This window comes from Triturus cristatus, chromosome 7, assembly GCF_964204655.1.
Source record: "Triturus cristatus chromosome 7, aTriCri1.1, whole genome shotgun sequence".
NCBI classification, from domain to species: domain Eukaryota; kingdom Metazoa; phylum Chordata; class Amphibia; order Caudata; family Salamandridae; genus Triturus; species Triturus cristatus.
This window is the reverse complement of record NC_140590.1, coordinates 767,109,756-767,134,789: the sequence shown is the minus strand read 5'-3', so window position 1 is coordinate 767,134,789 and position 25,034 is coordinate 767,109,756. Positions and strand designations below refer to the sequence as shown.

The 25,034-nt window shown below is 47.0% G+C and overlaps 1 protein-coding gene across 2 annotated transcripts in view; it reads left to right on the top strand.

Moving 5' to 3' along the window:
* LOC146810510 (guanine nucleotide-binding protein G(o) subunit alpha-like) overlaps window positions 1–24,462 on the top strand; it is a 433,476-nt gene extending 409,014 nt beyond the window's left edge. For both annotated transcript variants that reach the window (XM_085617541.1, XM_085617539.1), the window contains one exon: window positions 20,128–24,462. In XM_085617541.1, the coding sequence (XP_085473667.1) occupies window positions 20,128–20,318 (191 nt within the window). In that variant the 3' untranslated portion in view covers window positions 20,319–24,462. The remainder of the gene's footprint in view (window positions 1–20,127) is intronic.
* The last annotated feature ends 572 nt before the right edge of the window (window positions 24,463–25,034 follow it).

Genomic DNA, 25,034 nt, shown 5'->3' with positions numbered 1-25,034 from the left:
GAGTTTGACATCCGTATTGATGAGGGAGATAGGGTGGTAAGCCGCACAGTCAAGGGAGGGTGGCAGTGTCTTTGGAATGACTACAATAGTGGCCACGTCCGCCTCTGGCGGGAAGGATCCCATCTCTACTACATGTTTAAATAGGGCCGTTAAGTGGGGAACCAGTGTGTCGCGTTAGGTCGCATAATATTTTTGGGGGTAGCCGTCGGGCCCGGGCGTCTTGCCGGAGCGCAACAACGAGATAGCCCCGTGTATCTCATCCGAGGTGAAGGGGAAGTCAAGAGCATCTGAGGCCATCTGGGAGAGGCATGGCAGGTGCGTTTCGGTCCTGGCCAGAAAGTCCGCCAGAGAGGTCCGAGGAGGTTGGGCCACGTACAGGGTCGCATAGTGCCCAGCGAAGGTTTGAGCAATGGCATGGACTGTGACATGGTGAGCCCCGGTCCCGTCCCGGATCTCTGAGATAATCCGATTGGCTCTGGGATAGGACACTAAATTGTGAAGCAGTTTGCCATTTTTATCGCCCCAGCCATACACGCACGCCACCGAGGAGCGCCATAGCATTTTAGCGGCCTCCATCGAGATCTGGCAAATCTCTTCGCGGAGTAGCATGAGCTGCCGAGCGGAGTCCTCACTGTCATTGGTAGCTTAGGCTCCTTCCAGCTGCGCCGCCTGGGCCTCCAGCTGCACGAGCCGAGCAGACTGCTCCACACGCTGCGCGTGGACCAGGCCTCTAGCCACGCCGCGCAGGACGGCCTTGCCGGCCTCCCACAATTTTCCCAGTGAGGAGACGGAACCCGTGTTCGTAGAGAAATAGAGCTCCATTTCCTGCCCAAGGGATGCAACAAAGTCAGCGTCCTGCAGGAACCAAGCGTTCATCCGCCATGCCGTACGGGTGCCGTGAGAGGAGGTCACCAGGCGGAGGGAGACGGGGGAGTGGTCGGAGATACCCATGGGTAGTACAGTGACCCCGGATAATAGTTGACAATCCGTGGCAGGCAATAGAAATAAATCAATACGGGAGTGGGTGTGGTGGGCTGCCGAAGTATGGATGTATTGCTCCTTACGGGGGTTCCACACCCTCCAGGCATAGCAGAGACCCAGGGCAGAGGACCAGTCAGGCGTTTCGCAGAGGCTAGGCGGGAAGCTGATGGAGGACCTGTTGTGTCATGCGAAGGTTGCAGGACGGCATTAAAGTCACCCCCAACTACCGTCAGCCCAGGTGGGAAGGAAGAGGTTATCGTGTGAGATGGCGAAGGACGAAGGCCATATTGGTGGGAGGGATGTATGTACACAAGAGATTCAGGGGTTGCCCCTCGATTGTACCCGTCAAGGCCACATAATGGCCTTGTGTGTCCGTCTCGGCGTGGGCCAGGGTAAAAGGAAGTCCTCGTCGGAGTAGTATGGCCTCCCCCCGGGAACCCCTTGTAAAACCAGAGTGCCAGACCCTGTCAAACCCGTATCGAGCGAGAAAGTTGCAGTGTGAGCCCAGGAGGTGTTTCTTGCAGAAACGGGATGTCAGGCGCATGGCGGTGGGCCCTACGAAGGACAGCAGTACGCTTAATACGGTCAAGTAAGCCGTTGACATTCCAGGAGAGGAGGTGGAGGGCCCTATGGAAGGTGGGCATCATAGAGGTGTGTAGATGTGTGGGTGCAAGCGCAAAGAAGCCTGGGTCCCATGAGAAACAACATGACGGGGTCCAAATCGTGGAGTAGAAAGTGTGCGATCCGGTGAGTCTCGTGTCAGCGTCAAGGGCGAACAGGTGTGTGTAGCTACCGAAGAAAACTGGGAACAGCGGGCCGTAGGCGGCTAAAAACAACAAACTGTTGGGAGACAACAGTCTTCCCCCCCCCCCCCCTGACCCCCCAAAACCCCCCACCCTATACTTCTTAGGAGGAAGCATCTGTCGCCCTGAAAAGAGAAACAAATTAAACCAACACCCTCACAGTGAGGCTAAGTACTAAGCTGAAACGCTTAGCGAAAACAGGAGCATGGCAGAGATGGACCCCCCTCCATGTAACCGAATAAAGAATTGTCAACAGCTGCCAGTGCAGTCAGGTCGACTGTTCGTTCAATACGGTAAGCAAATCCTGAGTCCAGGTGGAACGTAAGGCACCAGGGTCTCGGTAACATTAAGGCAGAATCCCCCGGATGCAGAATCGTCCAGACCAGGGTCCCTTTAGATGCTACCAGGACGCAAGAAACCAGGTTCCAGGGTATGGCCCCGCTCAAGCATTTCCATCATCGTTGGATCCACGGATCTCGGGGCTCTGGGACAGGTCAGAGCCCGACACAGCGCGTCGCAGGGTCTCAGAGAGCCTAGGAATGTCGCTCAGGTCGAGCAATGAGGCAGTCGGACTGGGAGAGGCGGACTTTTAAGTCGAAGCGCGGGAGGGTGTAGAGAGGACGCGCCTGGTGATCGAGGTTCCGCCCTCCGACCATCGTTCTTCTTGCGGGACCTGGTCCGGCGTCGCTGGGGCTTAGGCGGGGCTGGGTGCGGCTGCGTGGTTCCCCGCTGGACAGGAGAGGGAGCCGACCCCTTCAGGAGGGGTCGCTTCTCCGTGAGCCAGGCCCAGGCCGCTTGGGGACTGTCAAAGAAAAATGTCTTGTCCTGGAAGATAACCTTGAGCAGGGCTGGGAAGAGGAGTCCATAGTGGAGACCCATGGAGAAAAGCTTCTGCTTGACTTCATCATAGGAGTGGCGCTTGGTCTGCACCCCTTTGGAGTAGTCCTGGAAAACCATGATTTTATTATTTTGGAATTGCAAGGGGCCCTGCGCCCTGGCCGCCTTAAGGATGGCGTCCCTGTCGCGGAAGTTAAAGACCCTAAGGATCATGGGACGGGCGGGAGCTCCAGGTGGCGGCTCGGAGGCCAAGAAGCGGTGAGCCCGCTCAACTGCAAACCAGGATGAAAGGCTCTCTTTAGGCATCCAGGAGCGCACCCAGGTCTCCACAAATGTGTGAGCGTGACCTTGTTCCACTCCCTCGGGAAAGCCAAGAAGGCGCAGGTTGTTCCTCCTCGATCTATTTTCAGCATCTTCTGCCCGGCGGTGGAGCTCTGAGGTCTGGGTCTGGTGGGCGGGCCACCTGGATTTTAAGCTGGCCGATGTCTTCTTCTGTGGTGGAAATACGGTATTCCGCCTCCGCGATGCGTGCCGTAGCGTTGCGCAGGTCCTGACGGATGAGACACATCCACCCTCACCTCACCAATCTTGTCCTCCATGGAGGCCCGCGACTCGCTGATCGCCTGAAGGATGGTGGAAAGATCGCCCCCAATGACCCCGGGCACGGCAGGCGCTTCCCCGCCTGGATCCCGGTCCGCCATGGTGAACTGGTCTATTTTCATTTGAGTGGGGGGGACCGGGGTCTGTGGGGCGTGGGTCCTGCCCATCGCCGCGACAGGTAGGGCAGATCAGTGCAATCAGTTATGGGCCCCTGGACCGCCGAGGGAGGGGAAGAGGGAACCCTCCGACCCCCAGGCCGTCGCAGCTCAGAGTCCAGGCGCCTACCGTCGCAAAAGAGGGTGCACCCAGGGCGGGCCGCCTGTCCGGCTCACTAGACGTCTCTTGGCGTGGACCCCCGCCAGGGATGCCGAGGAAAGGGGGGCGGGGAGGTGCTGACGCTTCACCACTGCACTGCACTGCCCCGCCACCCAATGCGGTGGCCGAACCTCACCCCCGGGCCCACTCGCCGGAAGAAACACTGCTGATGGACAGGATTCACACGGGGCCCCCGATCCAAGCTTCACGGTGGAGGCAGGGCTGCAGCAACCCGCAGACGTAGGCCTCAGACAGTCTAGTCAACTGTGGCAGGCTGGCCTGGAATTAGGCCCAGGCGCCCAAGGGGAACATTCAGAGGATGGCGGAGAGGTTGGGGGGGCGGTGGCACCAGGTCCCTTCCTCACCCCACCACCCGATATGATGGCCGTACCCCCACCACAACACCACCGCCGGGGAGCAAGGGCACCTCCACCCGTGCGACGGAGATAGGAGGCCAATCCCACTGCCACTTCAATCCCTCCCGGCTGCTGGCATGGCACTGGGCGCGGGTCAGGTTGGAGAGGGGCAGGCCGCCCCCATGCCTTCTCCCCAACCGGACCGGCCCCCTCTCCGCTCGCGTGGCACAGGCGGGGAGCCGGCCCAGAGGGCAGAGGCAGTAGACTCAGACAGGCCCGACCCGGGGACAAATAGCTGCACCCCCAGCTGGCCCGCACACCCGCAGGAGGACCCCTGTTGCTGGTCGGTCCAGCGTCCAACAGGAGCCCCAAGCCTTCGGGCTCGTTCCTTCAGCGCGCCGCTCCCCGCCAGCAGGATTATGAAGCCAGTGCCCTGTTCCCACAAGGCAGAGCAGGCCCCAATCGCGCAGGCAGGCCCGGTCACTGTCCACCGCTCCCCGACAGTGGCAGCCGAGCCCCGCGACACCCCAGGCACCACGACTCACCGTAGATTGGTGCAGGTGAGCCGATCCGTCCTCAGAAGCAGCGCTCCGATCCAGCCATCGAACGAGGACTCCGGTCCCCGGTGTGCGCCGCAGCTGGCCAGGCCCGCTCCGCAGCCCGAATCCAGTAGGAGCTGGTCGGCCCCGCTCCCGAACTCCGGAGACACCACTAGGCCGCAGGCGGAGTCGGCCGACGCCACGGGGGGCCCTGGGTGGAGGCTTCAGTGGTGCCCAGGGCTCTCGATCCGCCTCACTCCCCTGAAAGGACTGCAAGTGTCAGCGCGTGGCTGTAGAACCAGGTCGCGGAAGCAAATCGGCAGGGGCTCAAACTGCCGCCATTCCTGGCGCGCGTCTGTGGAAACAGGCCATGGAAACTGGGTGGCCAGGGCTCCAGAACTGCACAGAAACGGCCCAGGACACAGCCAGGGTGGGCAGCGGATCTCCCCCAACAGAAAGGTAAGCTAGATGGCAGCTATCAGCGGTGGATGCAAGGCAGATGACGGAGGGGGTCCGGAGCACTCTTATAGTGCGACCGCCATCTTGACGCCTCAAGCTACGCCCCCCAAACGTGCGTAAATTTGTGATAAAAAAATAATATTCTGTAGGGTGCACATCCCTTCAAGCGTCTGCCATAACTTTGAATGATTTACCAAATCAAAAGCGCTTGACAAATCTACAAAGCAAAGATGAAGGGAGCCATCCCTTGCAAGGGTATATTTTCCTATTAGTAGCCCAAGGTTCAGACACTGCTCAATCGTTCCGATGCCTCTTCTGAAACCGTACTGGCCTACAGATAAGATGTTTTTTCTTTTACCCAGTGTTCCAGTCTGGCCACCATCATTCTGCCCATTACCTTGGACATTGAATCGAGAAGAGATATTGGGCTGTAGCAACTCGTGCTACTCCTATCACCCTTTTTAAAAATGGGGACTATCACGCTCTCGGCCCAGGTTGCAGCTATCACCCCAATAATTGTTGCATTAAAAAATGTGTGTAGGATGGGCACCCAAAAATCCATATTAAATTTAAAAATATCAATTGGGACCCCTTCCGTGCCAGCCGCTTTCCCACTAGCGCTATTCATAAGAGCTGTTCTAATCTAATCTCCTCATGACTTATACTTTCTAATTTGATATTGTTTAATGCAATAGTGCTATTATTCTCAACTGTTGTAGTACACTGGTGTGTCGCATTAAAAATAGCTTCAAAATGTGTTAACCACTCTTCTGGGGTCACTACTGTATCAACTTTGACAGACTGGACATCCTTAAAGAGTGCCTGGTCCAAGGTTTTCCAAAAGAGTGTTGAGTCTTTAGTCTCGGCAGCTGTAATCAAGTTGTCCCACGCGTTGTTTCTAATCTCCATTTTTCTTTGATTTAAAGCTTGTTTGTATAATTTCCTCAGGGTACTAATATCTTCCCTATTCCGGGGAGTAGCTTTTAAAGCTACCTTTAAATCCCTGTTTAGTCTGGAGCACTGCTGGTTAAACCATCTTGAGCAATATACCCTATTTGTCCTAGGCTTGCATTTCAAATCCCTGGCAATTGCAGCCGAGATATTTAAAAAGGCCATAACTATGTCAGTGCTACTGGAGGAGTTGTCTAAACAGGTTACCATGTGATGATTATTTTTTAGAACTATCCTTTCTGAAAAAGCATTTGGATCGACTCCCGCCCATTTAATGGAAGTCCCATTTTCACCCTGTGCCTTTATATCAGCGGCATGGACACGCGGTTCGGCTATTTTAAAAAGTGGAGATGTCAATGTTAATAACAAAGGATGATTGTCACTTAGTAAGCTGGGGTGTACACTGCATTTATATACAAGAGGCCTACAATTCCTTGAAATAATAGCTGGGGTGTACACTGCATTTATATACAAGAGGCCTACAATTCCTTGAAATAATAAAGTGATCACTACATGAGGATGACCTAACTCCCTCAAATGTGTAGGTGCTGCACCTTCCTTCTTGGATGCTCTCTTGTGCGTCCTTTTCCATAATTTCCAGATTATACTTACACATAACATAATTTATTATTTCCCCATAATTATTATGTGGGAAATGTGAAGGGTTATCACCTATTTCATCCACATAACCACATTGAATCCCTGATATAAGTTTACAACGTTCAATATTGAAATCTCCTGCCCAAATTAAGAAACAATCGGTCCCTGCACTCTTTATAAAATTGGTCAACTCTTCATCTAATAATGTAATAATCTCATGTCGCGAACTATTAAAAATATTATTATAGAAATTAATCACTATAATATCCTGTATTCCTTTAACTGCAAAAGTAAAAACTGAAAATGTTGTGCTTTAATATATGTTTTTTTAATATCAAAGTAGAAGATACTGATATTAGTACTGCCAAACCTCCACTTGCTCTACCGGCCTTTGAAGGAATCGCATTGGTAGAGATTGTCTTGAACCCATTAATGAAAGTTTTTTTCTGTAAGCCATGTTTCTTGTATTAATACCAAGTCACACTTTTGTATACTTTTAAGCCAAAAGATATCACACAGTTTACTCCTTACCCCAGCAACATTCCATGTCATGATATGTAGTGATTCCTGTAGTGTCTGGCTGGGAGAATTAAGATCAGCCACACTGGTAGGCGGGGTAATTTCACTTCTAACACTTTGTGTCTCAGTTTCTACAAACGTTGCATTATCACGAGTATTCCCGATGATGTTAACAATACCTTCACGCATTTGTACCTGGTCCGTATAGACAATTTCTTTCGAGATAATAACATGAGCTCTTACATCATTAACATCTTGTATAACGGCTTTTTGGCATACTATATTTTGTTCCAGTCAGTCCACCTCACTGCACCTCCTAAGTGGTTCAAACCTATTTGGCAAAGATGGTATCATATAATATGTTTGATTACCAGTGCTAGCTTGGGTTCGACCAAGGGGTGAATCCATTCTGGATCTGTAAAAATATCCTAGGGGTAATGCAACACTATTTTCTTCATTGCAATTAAATTGCCAGTCCTGGTTGGCTGTGACCTCTTCTAATAATAAGCCCACCCCACAAGCCCGGCAAAAATTTACAATTACACAATCCCCCTCACACGTTTTTACAGATTTGCCCACCCAGCTAGCTCTTCTTAGCATAATAATTTCATGTGAAAGACACCCAATACTACAAGTCGTATTCACAGTAAACCAATGACTCACCCTATTTTTCAGGGAGTCCCAAGTTTCAATAGTGTTTCCAGACAATTTAGGTACATTTTTTAGGACAATCACATATCGAGTAGCTTGTGGGGGTAAATTTAAAGAGTCATCCCGTTGCCTTCCAAGTTGAGCTTCCCCCGGAATTTTGTGTGGGTAAAACATGTGCTTCCTTCCCATGTGTATCAATAGGTGGCAAGGCACTAACCCTTTCAGGATTATTTGTACTGTTCGTATTTTTTGACCCAACATATGCATCACTTCTATTATGTAATTTTACATTCTGTGGCGTATTTGATACAGTTTGCAGCTGAAGGGCAGTAACCAGTTCAGATAACTTTGCAATGTCCTTTTGCACAGTTTTTATTTCAGTCAAGACCCGCCTCTCGATGGTATCAATCTTCCCATGCAATTTTTTAAAGAGAGTGTCTATAGCATGTTTATCATTCGGTGATTCTGCAGGCTTGAATCCTTGTCCGGTGCCCGCTGATTTAGTGGATTTTCCCTTTTTTTTTTTGTACAGCTCTTAATGGACTAGGCCTCCTTGATACTAGGCTTTGTTTAATTTTTTTTTTGCTGGTGGCGAGTCTGATTCTGGTGTGTCTGAGGCAGTAGTAATTTCGAGGGGAATAGTTGACGCACAGGTTCCTAGTTTAATCAATTGATCAGATTTAGTATTCTTAGAGGTGTTGTTTACGTTCCTTCTATTTGACTGCTCTTGGGGGGTGATATCGAGACTGGAAGAATTACTTTGACCATGTACTTCCACCACAGACTTGACCCCCCTTTGAGCAGCATCTAGAGCAGTCTTAGCAGCTGCCATCTGTCCTTCCACTTGCACAATCTCATTGTTTATTATGCCCATAGCACTTTTCAAATAGTTGGTAATTGGTGCGGTATTTTCCATAGCCTTTTTTTTTTTACATGTTGCCAATTTCCTCTTACACATTTTCAAGCAGCACCACAAATTTCATGCGGCAATGAATGGTTATCAATGTTCTGCTTACCCACTTCCGTAGATCAGCACTTCTGCAACCGGAGAAATAAGGGGGGCGGCCCAGATCGGGCCTCTATCGGTCACGAACGGGCCCGGGCTACTCCCGGCGCGCCCGCTCGCGTCCCGCGTAGCTGGTGTCCGGAGCTCTCTATATGGGCCGGCTGTCGCTGTGGGCGTGATGCGTGCGGCTCCCGCCGCAGCGCGCGCTGTGTCCTGGGCTTTCAAGTCTGGTTCAGGCAGCAGGGATACGGCAACGATTTAAGGCTTCCCGCTTCATGGCAGCCCTGACCCCACTATATGGGCCGGCTGTCGCGGTGGGTGTGACTCGTGCGGCTCCTGCCGCAGCGTGCGCTGTGTCCTGGGCTTTCGAGTCCAGTTCAGGCAGCAGGAATACGGCAACGATTTAAGGCTTCCCGCTTCACGGCAGCCCTGACCCCGCTATATGGGCCGGCTGTCGCGGTGGGCGTGACGCTTGCGGCTCCTGCCGCAGCACGCGCTGGGTCCTGGGCTTTCGAGTACAGTTCAGGCAGCAGGGATACGGCAACGATTTAAGGCTTGTAATAGATAATATCTATGCCCCTTTCTGAAGCCCAATATTTAAAAAACAGAGCATTCAGCTCTCCAGCTGTCTTAAAAGGTAGGGTATTGTTTTTGTGAAATTTGAGTGAATTCAGTTTGTTTGGGCTTCTCGTGTGAGCTGGTAAATTAAGACAATTACCTTTTCAGTTCCCTGACTGCCCTCAATGGAAACATAAGGAACCACCAGGAGGAGCAGAATCCCTCTTTCCCTACCATTGGCTCGGTCTGTTGGTTGGGGATATGGTTATTCTCCCTCCCCATTCCTCCCAGGTGCTGCCTGCTGACTGGTAGAAGAACTGCCTTTGTAAAGGAATTAGTTTGGGCTCTGTACATTCTTTCTTCCTTTCCTGTACAGGAACACAAGGATTTGCAACACAAACTCATTCAGAAAGACCCTTTGCAGATGGTGTGCAGCTATTACTAGAACTTAATCAATAACCCCTGAATAAATGCAGCACCAACAGTTTCTTGAGCATTCTCAGTAGGAATAAGAATCAAATACATCGTTCAAATGATCAAGCCAATCTGCTGGAGTTTCACCTTTGTTTTGCTTATAATTATTCCTCCTGCAGTTTGTTTTCGCCGGACATAATTTAATTACCGAATTCAACAATGCATCTCTAGCAACAGCTATAGTAACAGGCGCCTGTTGTGGTCAATTAGCTCTGTCTAATATTTGATCTTTCTCTCCATTTGGCAGATTTATATTGTTGATTGACCAATTAGGTTTATGGCATTTCGACACAGTTTGCAATTCTTTACAAACCTTTTGAGGATTATCACATGCTCGGAAACTGTGGCGCTTGACATTTACTAGCTCAGCTGAGGCGCTGGAGACATTGACGATGGCAAAGTCTCCTACTCCAAGGCAAGGGTGTGCTCCTAAGGGCAGACGAGCTTCCAGTGGAACAGGGGAATATTGTTGGCGTTCTCACTGTCTTTCCTCTGCCGGTGAACAAAATTAGACTTCATATTCCATGAATTTCAATGTGTGCTATCATTGACCTGCTTGGTCAGTTGCACGCGGGCCAGCCAGCCTCCGCCCATTCCTCCCCCACGCCCCGCCCCCTTCCTTGCCTGGGGTTGTCACATGCAGACCGGTCGAGTTCAGGCAGGTCCTGGCAACAACGCGCTAGATCTGTCAAAGAAAACTCTGTGCTCAGGCCAATTGAAGTCTTAACATTTTTTACTAACAAAATAAAAATGTATGTGTGAATTACAAAATTGAGGTCGCCCCCAACAGCTGTGTAAAAATGGGCACTACTAAACAAAGATGAGAAACAAACATATGGTATTTTACAAACAGCCTTTCGACGGGAATCACATGGTTTTGGGGGAAACTGTATGTATGTGAGTGCCGGAGACTGAGATTATCAGAAAGGAAAGAAATGACCCTCAATCATAAGACTGTAATGTGTTTAGCCTGAGCGAGTTAATCAACACTTTCTCGCCTCGAGAGCCCCGACGTGATCAAGAGGGTCTACGTCGCATAGCCTGCCAGTTATTTACATTGTCAGACGTTTTAAGGTTTTTGTTTTTTTTTGTTTTGCAGATTTATATAGCACGAACTCGACCCGAAGGTATTGGAGCGCCTTAGGGGAGATTAAGTAATTTGCCGAGAATCACAGGATGCTGAGCCGACGCAGCTCCAAAGTTGGCAGCTCTAGCCGTAAGGCTACATGGCCTCGTAGGGAACCGTACGTGTGAAGGCCTGAGTATGCTCATTGGCTGCTGTGTAGTAAGAGCAGCTTCACTCGTTGCATTGAATCCAGTGTGTCCTGCCTTTCGGTGACTGTATGTTGCAAACTCATCCTGTAGCTCACCTAAATCTCTGCCCTTGTGGCACGAAGATGCTGGTTACATCAGTCTCACAAGAGCTTCGTGTGTGCTTGTGCAACGTTGCCTCTGACCTTGCTGAGAGGCAGGTGTCGGGATCAAATGATGTTGTAAGGCACAAAAACCTGGAAATTGTGGAAAAGGGGGAGATGGCACCGCAAAGCATAGGTGTTTTTGAAAGTCTAACCTTTACTTCTTGGGTATACCTGCATAAGATGGCATGAAGCGCAGGCAAACCTTGCCTTGCAAGTATGCATTTTGCTGAGGTGTTTTCGCTATCTCTGCACTTCGCTTTACGCCTTCCTTTCCTTCACATTTGAATTTTTCTCCTGTTACCTTCCTTTCGGTTCCGTAGATGTCTGCTCAGTTATGCAGGATGTTGCAATTCAATTCGTTGGCTTACTCTCTACACTTGCTGGCATCCGCATCTTTAGATTTTGCCTGGTGGTTCGGAATGTCTCCTGGTCTCCCACAACCATCACCACAGCACCACCGGCGAAAGTCATAAGACGGATGCCTACGGTGATGATCGCACATTTTGCTGTTAACCGGGGCTTATATTGATGTGCTGTTTTCCTGGATGTAAGGTGCGGTCACACCAGTGCGCGCTGTTCACTCTGGTACCGCGGTGCACAAGAGAGGATGTTCAAGTACTTTGACAGACTCGTACCTGACGAGCAAGCGGTACCGAGAGAGAGGGGAATCCTCATCCGCCTCAGAAGAGACAGGAGGGGTTCCACCTCTTTCTGCCTTGATCACAAGTCCCTGGAGTAGTCCCCGACGTGAGTGTTTCAAATCTTCATCTCTCAATTGGTAGGAATATCCCGGCAGTCGCGGTCCGGTGCTCACTGCTCCCAAGAAAGTAATTTTTAGGGCTGTGTAACCTCCACTTGATGGCACAACCGCAGGGTTTTCAGAACTACAGGAGCAAAGTGACTCTCATTTCGTCATATCTAGCTGAAGATACACTGCTATGCCCCCACAGTAATTTTGAACAAGAATCAATGGTTGGAGAGTTATAATATGTTTTTTCAATAGTGTAAAGCTATTTTTGGAAAATGACCGCGTGCACAGTCTGCTCATTCGCACTTACTTACACCAAGGCAAGTCTTCAATTACTTTGTGAGCAGCACAGCTTACTTTCAGCAGCTTACCCAGAATTTGGCTGGACGAACGAGGGAGCCGCAGCTGCCTTTTATCGAGGACTACGCAAAGATTTAAAAGGTGCATTGCTCTTGGTCACTAATCGCCGCACGACTTCCACAGTGGTAGTCGATCTCACTCTACAGATTGATGCTCATCAGAGAGGTCAAGAAGGAAAAGGGCTTGAGTTGGAATAAGACTGGAGTTGGAATACTAAGCAACAGCCAGATTTCAAATGGAAAGTATGCCTGTGAAGGAAAAGAAAAAATGAGCACATGAAAATTGGGAATACATGTAAACTGATACCTAAGGCAGAGAACAGAAAATACTGAGAGGGTCTGTGTCTGCACTTTGGACATCCGGGTCATTTTGTAAGAAATTGTCCCACGTTAGAGAAAAACACAGTTGCTCGGTCCCGAATGACATAACGAGACTGGTCATATCTAGTTTAGAAAGGTCTGTCTCTGAGATCACTCTTGTTTTTCCGCCCAGTCTTTCTTTTCGCAAAATAGGATGCTATATCTTGACTATCCTTACTTGGCTCTTGGGCTTCTGGTATTGATCAGTCTTTCCAGTGAAAATATAGCATTCCCATATAACAAAAGAAAATACCTGAACCCATTTTTTGAGCAGATGAAACTGCATTGACACCTGGACAGATGATCTGTGAAACTGGGCCACTTACTGTGGTGACAAATCTATACATGTAGAAACACTGCAGTGTGTCATAATTGGTGCCCCTAGATTTTCTATGATTCTCAGTGCTTCCGGGTTTCGAAGGCATGGTTCCGCCATAGAATGGTCTGAGGGAAAGATGCAATCGGCCGGTCTGCAACATTGTTACCCCTGCTCTCAGTTTTTGAAGCCACAACCCATGTTGCATCTTCCAGTTCAATCAGCAGACGTGAAAGGATTCCCAGAGATCTATAATACATTTTCAGATGTGTTCATTGTGAAGGGTGGATGCTGAGATTGGCTGTTATTGATTTAATTTCTGGGTCCAAGTTCTCCCATAGACAAATGTATCTATTAACAATTAAGGATGATGAGGTTTTGAAGGACTGTCTTAAGGAAAATGTAGAAAAGGCATTATTAGACATGCTACTGCTCCAGCAGGGGCTGCTATCTTTTTTTATACTCAAACCGAGCAGTGACTACATGCCTTGTGTAAACTAGAGCACTCAATGCCAAAACCAACCAAAATTATTATCCTTCACCTTTAATATCAGCCCTTTTAGATGAAGATTGACAAGATATTTACCAAACTGGATCTCAGGGGTGCTTACAGTCTTGTCTGCTTCCGAGAGGGAGATGAACGGAAGGCTGTCTTTTACACCCATTATAGACATTCTAAATACCTGGTTGTGCGTTTTCGGTTTTGTTACACCCTGGCAGTATTTCAATACTCGGTCAGTGATTTCTTAAAGAACATAATGTATACTTATGACATCATTTATCTAGATGATATTTTGGTTTTCTCGCTCACCAAAGAACACCACCAGGTCCATCTTCGGGAAATCCTTCTTTGTCTGAAGAAAACAGTCTATACCGTAGGCTTGAAATCTGCTTTTGAGACTCCAGAAATAAGCTTTTTAGGATTTGTTATTTCAGCTAGTGGTATTTGTAGGGATCATACCAAGTTCAAGGCAGCATTGTATTGCCCGTAACCGAAGAGTGTGAAAGAGATTTAGAAAGTCTGTAACTTTATGCTGTGCTCAAGGTAAGTTATTGCATAACATGCCAGTAGGCATGCTGAAATCATTCCCACCCCGATCTCCATTGGCCATAATTTTGATGGACTTTGTTGTGGAAATTCCTGACTCTAGAGAGTTTAATACAATCTTGATGGTCTTTGGTTATCTGACTAAAGTGGAACATTTTTATTCCTTTAAAACAATTTCCCACACCTCCGCTACTGGGCGCAGTTTTAATTAAATACATTTCCGACTCCATGGTTTGCCTGATATCTTCGGAAAGACTAGATTTGCACAGTTTGTTTCTAAACTTTGGAAGGAAATTCGGAAGGGTTTAGGGACACAGCGAGTTATCATCCTCAGACAAAGTTTAAATCAGTCCCTCGAGCAGTACCCAATATGTTTCCTTAAACCAAGACTACAAGATTGGGTATAGTGGTTATCTTTAGCAGAATTTGCTTACAATAATTCGTTACATGGCCCCTGTTCTGTTTGTAAAGATACACCCATTCCTTCTGTTTCAGTCCCCTCAGTGGCAGAGCCCACTCATAGTGTTAGGCATCAGGCCTTCACACATTCACAACAGGCAAAGGGGGATTGCGAGAGCCATACAAACATAGGTCCCCAGCATCACAGTATCATGTAGGCAATCAGGTCTGGCTTCCATCCAAGCATTTTACCATTCCTAAATCTCACCCTAAGCTTCTACCTCAATGCTTGGTCCCTTTTAAAATGACAGTTAATAGATTCCTCAGCCGCCAAACTCCAAATACCCTCATGTTGGTGCATTCATCCAGTGGCACACATTTCTAGATTAAAACCTTCCAATGTATAAGCTCTTACATCACTGCCTCCTATTAATGTAGAAGTGACAACAGAGTTTAGGGTTAGAGCCATTCTTGATTCCAGAATTTCTCGAGCTCAGAATCAGTATTTGGTTGATTGGAAAGTGTAGGATGTCTTTGAGAAATCTTGGGAGCCAGTGGAATTAATACATGCTCCCAGAATTTTAGCTAAATTCCACCATTTCTTTTTTTAAACTCTTTTTATTTAACATTTGCATCATTACATTCAGTACGCAAAATCATAGATACTTAGTTCTCAGTCTCAATTGCACATAAAGCCCTCAAAGGAATATCGTTTGTGGCAGTCTGTAAGCAGTTTTCATTTTAAATATCTCTTCACCAGTTCCTAATGCAATCTCGGCATGGTCATCATACGTGTTTTACCCTGTGCTTGGGACTCAGCTACTCCTGTAGGATTTCCACGGTCCCCACACTTTTCCCCACTTCTGTGGGTGTCCTTGCCCTTTATATATTACTTGTTCTGCATTCTGACACCAATCTAGATCTATCTCCCATTGTCGTATCGTTGGGAGATTTGACTTGCCCCATGTCCTTGCTATATTTCTTTTGGCTACCCCCAGGGCTAGGGTAACCCATATCTGGTGAGACTTTGGTCGGGGTCGTCTCCTGAGATATTAAGATATTTCTTTTGGGTTCACTTGAACTGTTCGTAATATGACTTGGGTCAGTATTGAGGTGATTTGCCACCAGAAGGTCTGGATGTATGGCCAGTCCTATAGTATGTGGAAGAAAGTTTCTTCTTGGCCACAGTTCCATAGGCATAGTTGTGTTGATGTTTTCCCTATCGAAAAAAGAAGGGTCAGGGAGTAATAGGAGCGATGGAGGATCCTTATCACCATTTATTTTCAAACAAGCCAGGAACATATATCAAAACATATATCAAAGGGAGGGGAGAATTGCTATGGCGTTACTGGTAGCATTAACAGTGGTCAGGCTCTAGTGTAAGGCAAGAAAACCAGGAAATGGTGACACGCAGGAAGGTGGAACGTTAGGCATATATTAGCAGTCTAGCATCACAAGACAGCATGTAGTTCTGAAAGTGTGACTTTTACTTCAAGGTCATCTTGAGTACAACTGCATCACAAAGCATACAGCGCAGTTAAACCTTGCCTTGCAATTATGCTTTTTGCTAAGGTGTTTTTGCTATCGATGCAATTTGACACACTGACTTCCCTTCCTTCCCTTGTGTTTTGTTCTCCTGTTCCCTTTGTGTCGGTTCCATTGTTTCCTGCTCAGTTAGGCAGGTTGTTGCTGTTCCATTGGTTTGTTTGCTTCCTCCCTCTACAGTTGCTGGCTTCCAAATCTTTGGCTTCCGCCTGGTTGCGTGCAATGTGTCCTGGCCAAGCACCACTGGCGGCAGTCAAGGTAACAAGGATGGCAACTGTGAATTATCACGAATCTTGATATCATGGGGGGCGTATATTGATGTGATATTTTTCTAGGTTTAAGGTGAGGTCTTGCTGGTATGCACTGTTAACTTGGATACCATTCTGCTCAAGAGAGGCCAGGGACTGGCAAATACTTACCTGACGAACGAACATTACAGAGAGAAAAGGGTCTTTGTATATGATCCTTGGAAGAGACGTCCTGCAGCTATAGTGTATCTTCTCCCCCCCCCCCCAATAAATTTCCAGTGTTTGGACATTTATTGGTGACATTTATGATGGCAAAATGAAGAGGCGGGTCCACGTTGAATTCAGACTCATGTGGTCTTCAATATCAGATCTCTCGCTCGCTTCTTCTCTCAGCAGCTCTGGTCCTGTAGTATAGAATTTAGTGCCTGCTAAACTGTATGCTTGTGCTTTTGTTGCCTTGGTACAGAATTGCTCCCAGTCTGGGCTGGCCCCTTGGGCATGTGAGCAGAGGATTAATGGCGCACTCCCAGATGCCCCATGGACTCCATCGTCCTTACACTTTCTACTGGTGTATAATACGAAATCTACTTTAGGGTTGAATGATTGTGTGACGATGACACAACAAAAGTAGACTGGGTCGTCAACATAGGGTGCTCTGGGGTCATACATTCATTTTTGTAAATGTGCCAGAGAGGCAATTTTTTTGTGACTATAGAATTCGTACTCTCACTCCCCACCTCGCCCTCCCACCCACCTCCCCCCCCCCTTCCAAAGGACCAGCCCCCTATTAGTGTGAATCTTGATAAATAAACATTCTAATGAAAAAGAGCGATTCCTCCATGCCAGGCTATTCACTACCCATCATCCGAGAAAAGATTCACTGCCACATGTTGTCATTACATTGATTCAGGTCGTGGATTGATCTAAATCTACATTGTAAAAGATGAAGCTATCACATAGTTTCTTCATAATGTAAAAAAATATCCAGAATGATGCAGTAGTTTTCTCAACGCATTTTGACCCGTGATAAATCTTTAAGAACCCTTTATCTGAATCAGAAGGGTGAAACCAATTGATCAAATTCATCACCGTGTACTTTTGAGCTGCACTAGTGCTGGAAACGTGATGTGTTCCAGAATGGATCTAAAGTTTTGAATTATTGGTTCACTGGAAATTATTTAGTGATTGGAGAAATCAGACGGTTGCAGTCAAGAGACCTGACGGGTAGGACATATCTGGTAAAGGACATGCAGAATAGGGCTGCTGGTGACCACGAGGAAGTGTGCCTTTACAGTGTGCAGTTCACTGGTGCAACACATCGACTGTTAACAAAAGCACAGGTTTGTTGATCACAGCTTCTCTACTCATAAAATTATATCAGATGGGTATTGATTCACATTTTTAGAGTCACTGACAAAAGGCACCCAATTAATTTCTCACCATACTGCGGAGAATCAAGATTACATTTCACTATAATATTCCACTAATAATGTATGTAAGGGTGCTGTATATTTATAATATATAATTAACACTGTTTGGAGCAATCGCGCTCTTTTTGATTACCTTGCTTGTGAATCAAAATTATTAATTGGTAATTTGGGCTTGGTGTTAAAGATAGACCTGAAGTGAAGGTACGCATCCTCCCTGAACAGCTTCTCACCGACTGCAGGTACCATCCACCAACAACCTATGAATGTCTTCACTCTATTTCCATTAGTCAAACGAGGTTACAGGATGGGGCATTCTCTGTTGGTTCTGAGACATATGATATCATCACCGGCTTGGACTTGCCTGGTGTTGATTCTGCATGCGCAAGTGGTGGGGGTGAGAGGTGTTTCTCTCATTCTGCTGGTCTGCTGTAGTGGTTGTGGATGATACAGGTGGGGATTTTGTTATCATTTTCCGTGGGCGGGTATAGGGTTGGGTATAGGCGTTATGGAAGATAGGGATTTGTTTTCCTCTAGAGCATATCTATTGTTGGACCTAAAGATGATAGTGATGGGGAAATCTATTGTTGACTCCTGAATAGATCTGTTGTTGGACTTGGCTTTATGGAAGTTGTAGACTCCATTTGAGCCTTTCATGTCTAGTCCGAATGTTGCCACTCTGAGTACGGGTTTGGGGTTGAGACTGCAGGATGCTTTTTTGTAGATAAGTGTTTGGTCATCAGCGGAACATGGACAGTTTGTGTAACGTGACATCCTGCGTGTACAGTTTAACAATATTTTGTGAAGTACTGTGTCAGTTTGCTACCAACCCCAATTCAGATCTATGTTTTTTCACTTACCCAGTTGATACCCAGACTATTTTTTATTTGGGTGAGTAGAATAATCTCACTGGTACTGGCCTGCACGGTGGGCGGGTAGACTCAAACAGTGAATGCTAACAAGCTCTTTGAAGTTAAAGGATGAAAGCCAGAGCTGTTATCAATGGAGATAAACACCACCTCTAGACCCTTGCCATGACTTTCTAGGGAGAATGTCAGGTCCTGGCTTAGATGATTAAAAACCTTCTGTAAAAGCCCAGTGAAAATATGACTTACCACCGCCGGACTGATTCAATTGCAAATTTCTGACAGTCCCAGGTTTTGGAGAAAAGTTCTCACACTGCTCCTAGAAACGGAGATTCCAATGGTGACCTTGTTAATTTCCGACAGGCTGGATTCTGTATTCATCGTAACATCAGTCTTTGTAAATATTCCTTGATTCAGTTACAGACCTTTCAAAACATGGCAGCAGATTTTGCTACTGTGGCCACCTGGAGAGAATGCATCTCTTCGATTCTAGCCAGTGTTCTCTGGTTGCCCAACGAAAGAACAAGAGTGCCTTTAAATATTCTGTACTTTGTACCTAGAGTATTTTATATCGCCGACCCTGCCCTTTATCACTGAACATTTTGTCAGCTAGAACCCTACACAAGCTCTTTGTTCTCAATTAGACTCACTTTTCTCAGTTTGTATAGTAAGAGGTGGGACGTGGCCTTCTTATTTCAAGGAGCAAAAACATTTAATGCACCACGAAAAGCCATAAGTCAAGTGAATAACCTGTCTGCTTTCCAAAACATTTAGAAACGCTGTAATTTTTTTAAATAGTCCTCATGACCTCTATAGACCGATGCCCATCAGGCGGCTAACTGAACGGTCTAACCACTCATGCAAAGGAATGGGATGGAAACAGGACCTCCCTCTCCCTCCTTCGATATGGCATTGCTTTATAAAGAGTAGAAAAGAAATAAGGCCGGTGGCTCAAGCCTCTTTGACCATAACCTCGTCCACTGGTGGCCAACTTGACTTCAGACTTAAATTAGGCATAATCATAGGACCATATTATAAAATTCCAGCCAATCTGTTATCTTATGACAAAAGCGGGTTCTCACTGGCCCATGGCATAATTTATTTTGCAAACAAATTCTTTGAACTACAACTAACCAGTCATTCACTTTTGTGGTTATTTGTCTAGCCAGTTTTTGCAGATCATGTATCTGGCAAGTAGCATTTAATAAAAGGTTAGTTTAACTTCATTCTTACCCGGGTTGTTACAGATGCCAAACAAAATAATGATGGGGTTTACCTCAAATACCGAATTAGGAATCACAGACAAGATCTTGCTTATTCCATCCCAGAATATGTGCAAGGCAGGGCAATCGACAAACATATGTATATCATCTGCTTACCGGAATCAATACCTTTGGCAAAATTGATCGGCTTCATCAGACCTCCTCCACTTTGCCATTTTCTTTGGTGTCCAATAGGCACTGTGCAAGGCAAATTTATGGCAAGTATCCGTTATTACATGAAATTGTTAATCCCGCTAGTTTGAAAAGAATTGATCTCTTTACCTTGAAACACTGCTAATCCTAAACTAATGTTGCCTTTTTCATTCGCGCTATTTAATTGAATGAGTTTCTATTTTTGCTAAGGAGCCGTTTATGGTATTATATCTTTTTAGAAAACAAAGTAATGCAACCATTTCAGGCATTGGACAAGCAGATAGTTGAAGGATAAACTCTTCAGTAACTAATGGTCTTCTCCCTTCCAGGCGCTGACCGTGATGTCCTGTCTGCAGCCGGATACATTGCCAGTCTCTTTTTGGGACTCAATGGGTCAACAACTAAATGTGTGTACCATCATTTCACCACTGCCACCGACACCAGCAACATGCAGGCTGTATTCCAGGTTGTCATGGAAACGATCATCAAGGACAATCTGCAGGCTGTCTATCTGCTCTGAGTGCTTGGAGGGGACCTTTCAGACTGTTTTAGTGCCACAGAAGGTGGTGTGTGGTTCCCAGTCACTCACCTGGACACATCCAGTTGTGCACTGCTGCGCTTCACTTGATCTTTGTTAAGAGTTTACGTAATGCTGCTTGTCTCCGCGCACTTGTGACCCAGCTAATTGTCATGGGTGAAAAATCTCTAGTCTTTCATATTCAATAAGCAATTGGTAACCCAAAGAAGCGACAATGATGGATTAGGGCTCCTGATCACAACTCCGTCTGTCACATTCGTCCAATTCTTTGGTGCTGGAGGTGGTCCCTTCAAGCGTACATTGCCATGGTCTGGGATTCCAGATGGTTGCAAAGATTACCTGTAAGTCTTGCTGGCCTGCTCTGGGATTCAGGGGATCTGTGATGGTGCTCTCAATTGTATGTTCTTGGCGTCCATGAAGCTAAAAAGGTTTAATCTATTCATGCATTGGCCTGTCATTTGTTTCGCCAGGGTTGTACGAGGTTTCTCTTTACTTTCATTTAACATTTCTGTGCGCCCATGGGATGAACTTGGTTCCCTTTAAGCATAAATTGGCCAGATATTGGATTCCATGAGGCTTCAAAGCTGACTGAAAGCCAGTGGGTTTCAAACAGAGCAGGCCCCAGAGTGGGGTGAAATCAAAGGGATGTAGAGGGGTGCTTGACATTCTGAGCTTAATCGGTTTCGTGTGGGGATGGGGAAGGCAGCCTTATTTTTTTCACTGACGGCGGCGCGCAATATAAAAACTTTAAAGATCACTGCTGTAGGAGTCCAGGGGGCTGCACGGCTCATGCTCCCCTTGTATTTGCTTGTTCTGGCACCGCAACCTATTGACATGGGTCCCTCTAGCTCTAGGTTTGTCTTAGCCGATGGAGGTACCAAAGTTCTGTCTAACTTTACATTATCATGTTCTGTAATCACATGAAATGTGTAAAGATCTCGCTGACCTTACATAGGCCTTTTCTAGAGGTCCGTAGACCAAGAGTTCCCTCTAGCCTTATGCTGGTGTGTTCTTTGTGCCCAAGCAGCTGACAAAGTTTTCTAATACCTTACATTGACCTGTTATGGGAGTCCATGGAGCTGACAAGGTTCCCTTGAACTCCTCTCTGGCTGAGTATCCAACATCTGCAAGCCAAGTGATCTGCGCCGTCACTCAGCACAGAGACTGGTCTGGACATAGCATCGCTAGGACTGTGGTTCAGTATGAAGTTTTGAATTATGCTGAAGTCCCCAATATCCCCGAGGCAGCCAGTCATAGAGGAATGAGCACATGTGTGTCGACAGTAGAGAAGGCCCAGGATGGATGTTCGTATGAGTGACTCACTGTGGACACTCGACTCACTCTTTCATCTACTTGAAATAGTGCATAAGGGTGCTCACCATCACTCCTGGCAGAGTTCATTGTGCCACATTCCGTTAGACTTGTGGAGGACAGTCTGGGACATTCTGGTGTAATGGACAATGGAGACCAGTCCAGTCACACCATTGTTGGCTGATGGCAGCCAGACTGCACTTCTCTGCCTCGACCTGCTTGTGCACTCAGCACCACCTCTAGAACTCTGTGTGATGATTTTAATAATTCAAAGGTTACCCTCTTCTACCAAGAGGCACATAAAATAGAAACCCTGGAAAGAACTCGAAATGAAATGATTTGGGTTAGGCTCTTGGAACATAGCAGGTACATTGTTTATGAAATGTTTGTAATCAAATTGTATGCTGTATTCATAGAATAATAGTTATTTTTGTATTCATATTTTTGTTTATTAATTTAATATGCTTATAGCAGATGATGAATGTATCGCAAACGAGTTGTTACGGCAAAACAGCAGTAGCTCTTCCCTTTTCCATCTTCGTCACTTTCTAAGCGGGTATTGTCCGGGCATCAGAGGGGCACGCTTCCAGCAAACACTGGGCATTTGCAACACTGGCAGCAGTACTACAACCTTCCCTCACAATCTGAAGTCCTGACTTTACAATTAACCAACCTCTTATATCCACCTGCTCAACATCAGATTCCTCTAGCAGAAAGTGCACTTTACAAAAGCACATAACATAATGCACAGTGTGTATAGTAACTTGGATATTTACTGCTAATCTTCATCACTCATTCATAGTCTTCCTTGTAACAGGTTCCTCATCACAGTCCTGACTGTGGAGCACTATATGTTCTTGGCACAGCATTCGCCCATTGTAAAAAAATCCCCACCTACAATTATGATCCGCCAGGAAGTACCTGCCACGTGACCTATAAGGTGGGGGCAAACCCAAACCACATCCTTTAATGCCCAACAAATTATAAAGGCCAAAAAAGAAACAATATCACTTGAGAAATCCAAATGAGACTCCTCAACTGGCACACAGACAGGTACGAGTCACACAGTTTTCTCCTTTGTTCGACCTCCAGTTCCCAAGAGAGTGAGGAATCTAGGACTGTGACGGGGTAGACTATGACTCGGAGTAATGCAGATTAACAGTATGTAACTGAGTCATTACCTTCCTCGTTTGTCTTCCTCGTCACAGTCCTGACCTTTAGAGCATATACCAAAGCACTGGACGAAAACAAAAGAAAACATCACAAAGATGCCATGAAAACTCTGTTTTGGTCAAGTACAAATCAGTGAACAGCAGTAAGAACAGCAAAACCAAAATCCCCAGAAAAAACCTCTCCCATCTTCGATTTATAATGGGAGATAAAGGTATGAGGGGAAGATCATGTAGCACAAATGTCCATCAACGAGGCACCCTTAAAAGATGCCCATGAGGAAGGAACTCCCCTGGTTGAGTGCCCATGAACCACAGGAGGAAGGGAAACCCCCAAGTGAAGATAAGTAAAGGAAATAGCAGACCTAACCCAGCAAGAAAAAGTTGCTGTAGTAGGGCGATGACCCCGCTTTGCCACCCCAAAAGTGACAAAAAGAAAATCCAGCTGACAAATAGAGGCAGTTCTCTCCAGATAAATAACAAGAACCCTTATAAGATCTCGAGAATGAATTGGTACCTCCTCCTTTGTGGATGGGGAAGAAAAAAAGACAGGGAGCACAATATCCTGAGTCAAATAGAAAGGTGAAAGGACCTTGGGAAGGAACGCCAGGTCAGGACGAAGGACCACCTTATAAGGAAAAAACCTCAAATAGGGAGGGTGAGTAAGCAATGTCCCAGTTTCTCCCTAAGCCGACCTGAGGTGATCGCTATCCATAAACAAACCTTAAGGGTAAGGAATTGCAGCAACACCATAGAAAGGGTCTCAAACGGGGGCCTCTGTAATGCATTAAGAACAAGTGGTAGATCCCAAGGAGGAACGGGGACAAACCCACTGTTCTCTTGAGGTAGAAACTACGAAGAAGGCCAAGGATTCAAATGGGAGGAGAGCTGAGCCTTTGATAGCAGCCCACTGATTACGCAGAGTAGAAACAGAGCTCCAATAGGAACCCATCCCGCAAGAACTATAATCAAACCACCCTCTCGAGTCTGGGAGAAACCCCCATGAACAACACCAGACAAAAAAATTCTTCCAGTGCCTCTCATAAACCCAAAAAGTGCTGACCTTTCTAGAATTCTGGCTAGAAATAGCCACCTCTGAAGAACAACCCAAAGTGATCAGCCTCTGCCTTTCATTTTTTTAAACCCCCAATTCCAGATGCCTGACCAAACTGGGACAGATGAGGACACCTGATCGGAGAAGGGCACACTGGAAACATCCAAGGAGGAGCAATAGCCAAACTGTACAGAAGGGGCATCCATGGCTGCTGACTCCAAAATAGGACTACCAACAGGACTATCACCCTCTCCCTCCTGATATTTGCTAAAACCCTGCTTAGACTGGAAAGGGGGAGTCAAAAAGAAGACCCTGCGGCCAGGGGAAATTCATTCTATCCACCCTTCAGGGTTCCCGGCAAGGGAAAAGGGAGCAAGATTTTGGAAGAAGGGCATCCTGTGGAGAAGCAAAATGGTCCAGCTGCGGAATTCCGAACCTCTCCATAATCTGAAAAATCAGAGGTGTCAGGGATATAAACATCGAAGAAGGGAGCTTACATGTTAGCTGATCTGCACGTCCATTCTTCCTCTCCAGCAGATAAATTGCAGTCAGACCCAACAGATTGACCTCTGCTCATGCCCTTATCTGATCTGGCAGACGAGGAAAGGGAGTCCCCCCCCCCCCCCCCCCCCCCCCCCAATGATTTAGGTCGGGCCACTTGATTGTCCGTACTGATCTGAGCAAACTTTCCCTTGAGAGGAGGGGCAAACTGTTGAAGAGATTTGATTACTGCCACCAGTTTCTTCCAAATCATCTAGCTTTACGCGGGTGACCAAAACCCCTGAGAAGTCTTGAGCCTTGCCCACCAACCTCAAGGACTTGCAGGGTAACAGAGGGTTCAAGGAAACCCCTTTTGATAGGTTCTCCAGCTGCAATCACCACTGAAGCTGCAGGGAAATTGCGGTAGACACCGAAACCACGGCGTTGTAATCCTGGGACTCTGGGTTCCAGTGTGCTAGTAGATGGTAAACTAGATGGAAGATATGCCTGTAAGTCCAAGGAACAAGAAACAGGGAGGCGGACATGTCCCCCTAAATTCTCAACCAGTCCCTTCCTGAAGCTGACTGAGTTGCCAGGACAGTCCCAAGATGAGGCCTGATACATCATTGTCGCAGGGTGGAAGAAACACCTTTCCCAACTTCATATTGAAATGCGTTCCTATGA